Below are 7,378 nucleotides of genomic sequence, written 5' to 3'. Positions count from 1 at the left end.
TCATCCACAAAAGGTCAGTGTGACCTTGTCTCCAGCCATATCTTCTTGTGGCAGAACCGGATGATCTGCTTGGATATTAATAATACTTATCCCAACTTCCCCACATTGACAGACGAACAGAAGGCCACTTTTCTATTAATTATATTGAAATCGCAGAACCCACAAATTTTAGAAAATGTGGGGCTTTTCGTCTCCCTCTGCTTCCAAAAAAGAAGTCAAACCCAACCTGTTTAGAAATAGCCAACACTAGTATTAGATTAAAATATTGTTTATGACTGTCCATTGTCACCATGTGTATACTATGTACTTGCAATTAGCCCTCGGGCACGAACTTGCAAATAAACTTCGATATTAATTACATTTTTATTGCCTACTGTCGGTGGTCTCTATGCTGTCAAAGAAAATCCAGCTTCCCTCTTATGAAAAGTCCCAATAATCTGGTTTCAAACTAATTGTGGCGTTGGGTGTGGCGTAACTGGTAGAGCGTTCGGCTCGGAACCTAGAGGTTCTGAGTTCGATCCCCGCCGTGCCCCCGACGTTGTGCCCTTGGGAAAGGCACTTTACACGACCTTCCTCACTTTGCCCAGGTGTAAAAATGGGTACCTTCTGTTTGTACTGTGTATGTGGCACTGTTAATATAAGTCACCGAAACTTGAGTGCAGTGCCACATTGTCCTCGTCTGTCCAAAAGCAAAATATAAAAAAAATAAAATAAAAAAAAAACTAATTTCAATGGAAGACTATTTTGTTAACGATCAAACATCCAACAAGATAGCTTTTAAAAAGCTGGCCGCGAGCGAAGATGAGAAATTAGGACTGGTTAGGTGTCATGAGCTCTTTCTAGTGGAGAAGAAAAAAATGTTAAGTTGAGCGGCTAGGTGGGCGTGACTTCCATCGTCAAGGAAAGTCGTGTGCCTTTCCCATGGGCACAGCGTCGGAGCAAGATATGTAATCTGCGATTTGTCAAATTTTAGGGAGAAAACCACCAGAAGATGCTCGCTTAGTGACCACTAACATTAATGACGGACGACTGATGGCGCGTGACGCAACTAAGCCTGCCGGCCAATCAGAAAGCTAGTCTTTTTTTCTTTGACTGGCAAAAGAAATTAAAAAAAAAAAACGGGCCAGCAAAAATAAAATAACATGGGAATCACTATAAACGTAAAAGATTGGAATGCACGAATTAACGAAGTGACTGTGATATTTCGTTACTTACTATTTCGTAAGTGTAGACGTATCCGTCAACGTTGGTCACCGGGATGAAGTAGAAGTCTACCTGGTCCATAAGGGTGGTGGTCTGGTTGTCACTGCCATAGCCCTCCAGTAACTGGAATGTACATTTTGCATTTCTTGAGTTGTATTGAGAGGCAAAACATACCATTATCAAACCACCGTCATTTTTGGAGCTGCTAGTACCAGGCATTTCTTGAGTTGTACATGTGTGTGTGTGTGTGTGTATTTATATTTCAGCCAAACCACAGGTATGGCCCAAGTATATTGCATTCGTAACGTTTTTTCTCCTGTCAAATCTTCAAGTTGATTCATCTCCGTCGTTCCTAGACCGAATACGTGAAATTTGCCACAAGCGTAAAGTGGGCCAATACCCCAGATGTTTTTTTTTTTTCATATCTGCCTTTAAAATGATTTTATTGAGTTTTTTTTAAATTTCTATGTATATTGTGGCCCCCCTGTACCCTGGTATTACAGCCGAATGACCTGGAATGACCTGGTGCCTTGCTTATATGCCCACATAGATCCAAGAATAGTTTTGGCATACGGAACAACAAAATGTTTAGATTTGATTTTTTGACAAAAAAGCACATTTTTGGCACCCATTTTTTAAAATTCCTTTTTAGTCTTTTGGAGATTATGTCAAAATCCTATTTTAGCGGATGTATTTTTGGACTGCTCCACTTTACATAGGGGTACCACAGGAAGAGTCCATTACTGCACGGCTTTTTTTTTAAATCCAGTTTTGGACGGGTGTTTTTAGACTTTTCATGCACGATGGACCTTTTATGCTAAATTCAATTTTGGATTCGGTTTCTTATTCAAAATGCCATGTTTTCAGTGGGAGTATTTCTGGACTGGTCTATTGCGCAAATGCACATGGGGTGCACTGGAAGAGTCCCTTCTTGCACTGGGAATTTTGTAAGATTCATTTTGGGGTTAAAGTGTGACTAGTAGAAGTCATATTTTGAAGCAAAAGTGTTCCATTTTTGCACATGGGTGTTGTTGGAACAGTCTATTGTTGCATGGGGGAGGAGATGGCTGAAATATGCTCTATTTGCTCTCAAGCAAATGTCGGCCTTTCTAGTTTATATGCAATTTTCGGCCTATGTACTCCTTTCGGAAAATTGTAGGTGAAACATACACTCATTTTGGTAAACATTGTTTTTGTTTTGGTTGTCTTGCATACCCGGTAAACCGCCTCATGGCGTAACACACCATGTTTGTACTGAACAGTACAAGCTGCATACCCAGTAAACCGCCTTATGGCGTAACACACCAGGTTTGTACTGAACAGAACAAGCTGCTTATCCGGACTGATTTATTTGAACAACTCACACCGGGAAGGACCCCTACTCTTTGTGTTTTCTTTAATGTGCTCGAAGTCTGGCTCTCCTCAAACTTGGGACGTCCATTTAACGTACCATCCGAGTGACAGTCCTAACTGGACAAGCTAGCCTAAGTACTCATTTTCACCTGAGTGAAGTGAGGAAAGTCGTGTTAAGTGGCTTTCCCAGGTCCACAAGATCGGTGGCAGATCAACGATTCAACCCCAGAACAATCGAACACCCTGACAATAGCGCCACATGACGCCACATCGTGTCTCCAAAGCTTGTCTGTTCTTCGCTGCTTGCTCGATTACCTGGTGAAAAAAAGCCCTATGTGTACTTACGAACTTGATGTTGTAGAGCAGAGAGGCAGACACACTCTATGTGTACTTACGAACTTGATGTTGCAGAGCAGAGAGGCAGGCACACTCTATGTGTACTTACGAACTTGATGTTGTACATCAGAGTGGCAGACACACCCTATGTGTACTTACGAACTTGATGTTGTAGAGCAGAGAGGCAGACACACCCTATGTGTACTTAACGTTACGAACTTGATGTTGTAGAGCAGAGAGGCAGACACACCCTATGTGTACTTACGAACTTGATGTTGTACATCAGAGTGGCAGACACACCCTATGTGTACTTACGAACTTGATGTTGTAGAGCAGAGAGGCAGACACACCCTATGTGTACTTAACGTTACGAACTTGATGTTGTAGAGCAGAGAGGCAGACACACCCTATGTGTACTTACGAACTTGATGTTGTACATCAGAGTGGCAGACACGATCCAGTCCCGGGCGTGGAGCTGTCCCTCCAGGAAAACGGCGGGCTTGTTGCTTCCAGCGGCCCCCACCTGTGCGTGCGTTACATAAATAAGAGACATTACCGGATATAGGAGAATTCTATTCCACAAGTAGTTTGTACTTACTTTGCTTACGTTTCAATGTCTCTCAGACACAATTTTCCTATATCCTGAAGAAGGTCGACGGAAGTGCGACTGAAAATTTGAGGTAAGCTAATTATGGTGTTGTAAGACAGTGGAAAATCTTCAATATCTCCTATATCCTATGTTCTACCAACCTGATGAAATTATTTTCGGAAGAGACATTATCTTTTTTCAAGCAATGTCGCCGTACAAAACAGTATGAGATCTAGATCTACAATCCCTGAACTTCCTGAACAACTCTCCAGTAGAAGGGACCCAGCTTTATAGCATTAATTTTCCTATGGCATTGTCCTACCATAGGAACCTAAACATCATTTACAGATGAGTGGCATGTGCATACGAACCTCATGAGTTAGCGTCTTTGACATGCTCGGTCGGCTTTTCTAATTAATAGCTGTACTTGTATTGAATTCTTGTATTTGTATTGAACCAGTTCAATTTCTAGTGACGCCGAAGAATGGTGATGGATATCACACGAAACTTCCGGAAGTAAATCTCCGCTTATATCCAGTTGTAGAGATTAGATTGTGTTCTAATATTGTTTACCTGGATGCCCAACCTTCATAAACATACGGATAAGAGACATTATAATTTTTTCGCCGCTCAAAAGTTTCAGTTTTTAACAAAGAAAATACTACCATCTGAGATAATCTTGAATGGATCCCGTCAGAAAACTACAGACGTACATGTACTATGTATTAAGCTGATTTCAGCACATTTATCAACAAAATCATCACACCTTGATGCCATAGATATATAGTTTCTCGGACGAGGCTCCAATGCTGAAGACGGACGTTAGATTGGGATAGCTCTCCGCGAAATCTTCCAGCTGATCCACGATCTGTGGAGAGATGGATGAGACTCGATCAGAGACATTAGAAAGGTAGAAACCAATAACATAATGTCTGATGACATGATATGGACAATTTTCATATAGCCAGACGGCGTCGACCAATCAGAAGGCCGGTTATGACGCCGTAACACAGAAATGCAACGAATCAGATGTTGAATAAAAGTGTTAAATCAGGCACCGGATCCAATCAGAAGGAGCGATATACAGGGCATTGACCAATCATACCAATTGTCTCGTCCGCCATTTTTTGACGGGAATCATGGGGCGAGAGGACAGCATAGTGCCTTTATTTCTGTCAAGAAATCTCAGAGACAGATTACCGGCCTCTCTGGGGGCGTCGTCGTAGCTGGGCATTTTTTTCCTTTTTTGGCATATTCCCGGTTAAAAATCGCGAATCGAACACCACCCCCCCCCCCTACTGTAGGATGGGGAAGTCCAGGAGTAACATCCAGCGGCTGAAGGGCGGGAATCTGACCAGATTGACTGTCACGAGCGGAACCTCGATCGGGTAGTTAGGATAGGCTATATCATAATAGTGGTGGTTAAAGCAAATGACCAGGCTTTATTTCACCATTAGACACCTTGGGGTAGGTCATTAACCATGATGTATCGAAGCGCATTTCATACACAGTAGAATACCTACTTCATCATAGGTGTTGTAGTCGTCGAAGTTGAAGCCTGCGGAGCGAGTGTGGCGCGATCTCTCCATGCTGATGCTCTGTTGAAGGTCATTAACCATCACCTTGTGCAGTACAGAAATAACTTTATCGACACAAGAAAAAGTACGGTGACTTTCGTATGGTCGGCAATAAACTACAAACTAGGGAGAATAAACCTTAAGATGCTACTGACTAAACAATATAGAATAACAAAAATATTATACTATCAGCTGGGTTTAACGTTAGTGTCAAGATCTTTTCTAATAACAAAACAGTTATATGTATTTACATGTACATATCTCAGTATTATGAGAACTATCAAATCTAAATACATGTGCTATACAGTCAAATCTACTTCTGGTATCGAGTGTATTTTGACACAGGAATGTGAGTAACGCACGAAATCATATTAAGAGCATTCCATGACAAAACTAGAGTTCCACGACCCCATACCTTCGCCAAATGATTCTATCTTTTACAAGTGCTGTATCTAATTGTGTTTGTCATTCATTATGCAAATAAAGTTACCATTTGCATCATTATCTTCCATGACAAAATGACTGCACTACGAATGCTTATTCACAGGAATCAACAGGAGACATTCCCTGTGGCCTACCGTATACTTCATGCCAGTGTTCTCCAACATGGTCTTCACTTTCTTGAGGAGATCCTTGGGCACGCGCACATCCACGGGACGGGACAGGCTGGTCGGGCCTTTCCAGAAGTCAAGCTGGGACAGGAAACAAAATATTTTCACTCTGGGAATCTGCAAAGTGACTGTTTGCATATAAAGGTGAAGAAAGCTGGAAATCACTTCGAATCCACTAGATTTTTCATCCAAACAAATATTCAAAACACTGTGCAAGAGAATTTTATGACCCCTGACCTCCAACCCTTATGACTTTAAAATTATTTGATGAGTATTTTTTGTTATGTAAATATTGTTTGTGTTGTGTGTTTCTATGGCATCCATAAAAACAGTGCTTAACCATTGATGGGAGCTTCTCTGATGACAGAAAACAGACATACATTAATAAAAGTACTGTACACAAGTATGTTGTGTTTTTGCAATATTGCTGAAGTACTTTCAAAAATGTTGTTGTAAGAAATCAGTTCCCACCGATCGCTCGGACCTCTCCAGCCGCACCAGCTTCTCCAGATGCCCCTCGTGCTCCGGATGGATGCGCAGAACTTGTTCTCTGTGGTGAAACAGGGTCTATGTTATATTCTACTGCACGAAATGTCGAATTTACCGATAGGTAAATGCCAGGTATGCTTTCTGGCAAACATTGATAGCAAATATACATCTGGTGTATCATTTGAAGCCAGTAGATTTCTATTTGTTTAGTAATGAGGTTGTTTTACGTGATCGAGGCACCTCCTCCAACACGGGACACGAATGATCGAATCCGTGAATTCTTGGTCGGGCTACAGCATCCTTCAAACACTACCAGACTTACTTTGTATTTACCGCTATTGGTACATTCAATTTTTGCTAAACGCATTGATTGGGAGGTTAAAGACACGCTTTCTGCGTCACATGAAATATTACATGGATAATAAAAAGCAGCAAGCTCAAAAACTCGGATCTCAGTCGGTAAATGCGTACTATATTCAACATAGTGATACCAACATACACCAATAACCATGCATATTGGTTATTCCCGGTTATTGGTTATATATATATATATATATATATATATATATATATATATATATATATATATATATATAAGGATTGAAAATTACAAAAATATTAGCAAAATGTGTGCAAGTCTGGGAATTCCATTTCAACAATGCTCAGTAGGTCAAGTACTTTTTGCTCGTAGAACAGAAGGTATGGAAATGACTTACCCATCGAATCGCCTGGCCGCGAACACCACGGAAACCGTCAACAGCAGCAGCAAAGCCTTCATGTTGGGTTGTCAAGATTCTATACTGGGGCGAAAGGACCCGGGAGATTGAGTGTCAGTCACAAGAAGGAGGGAGGTTTTATAGAATTAATTCTACAACTGTTTGTGAAAGCATTTTTGCATACAAGTACAAAATTATGTACGTCCTTAACTTCTACAACCCTGTCTGGTGGCAATCATCTCGTATGCACAAAAAGCTTAGCCCCCTCTTAGCATGAGTGTCCCTTAATACTCTACATGGTTATCAAGAGCTCGCTATTAAAGTAAGAACAATCTTTAGTGCATACTGATAAACGTCCCCATAATATCACAGTATCCACGCATTTCATATCAGTAATTAATGCAATCAATGTTTCTAGAGTAGTTCAGATCTCCCGCCACCGTTTAGTGCGCATGTGCGGATCCAGTGCAGAGGGGCGAGATACATCAGTCTGGAATGTATTCA

General features: G+C 41.2%; 1 protein-coding gene across 1 annotated transcript in view; it reads right to left on the bottom strand.

Moving 5' to 3' along the window:
• Positions 1-7,016, bottom strand: part of LOC118431281 (carboxypeptidase A2-like) — a gene marked incomplete in the record, with an annotated part of 11,754 nt that extends 4,738 nt beyond the window's left edge. The window contains 7 exon segments of the mRNA XM_035842397.1: positions 1,216-1,326; positions 3,314-3,415; positions 4,248-4,349; positions 5,005-5,103; positions 5,637-5,750; positions 6,141-6,219; positions 6,875-7,016. Of these exon segments, the coding sequence (XP_035698290.1) occupies positions 1,216-1,326; positions 3,314-3,415; positions 4,248-4,349; positions 5,005-5,103; positions 5,637-5,750; positions 6,141-6,219; positions 6,875-6,936 (669 nt within the window).
• Positions 7,017-7,378: the final 362 nt, after the last annotated feature.

Source organism: Branchiostoma floridae, chromosome 15 (genome assembly GCF_000003815.2).
Source record: "Branchiostoma floridae strain S238N-H82 chromosome 15, Bfl_VNyyK, whole genome shotgun sequence".
Lineage (NCBI taxonomy): Eukaryota > Metazoa > Chordata > Leptocardii > Amphioxiformes > Branchiostomatidae > Branchiostoma > Branchiostoma floridae.
This window is presented reverse-complemented; position numbering and strand designations above follow the sequence as displayed.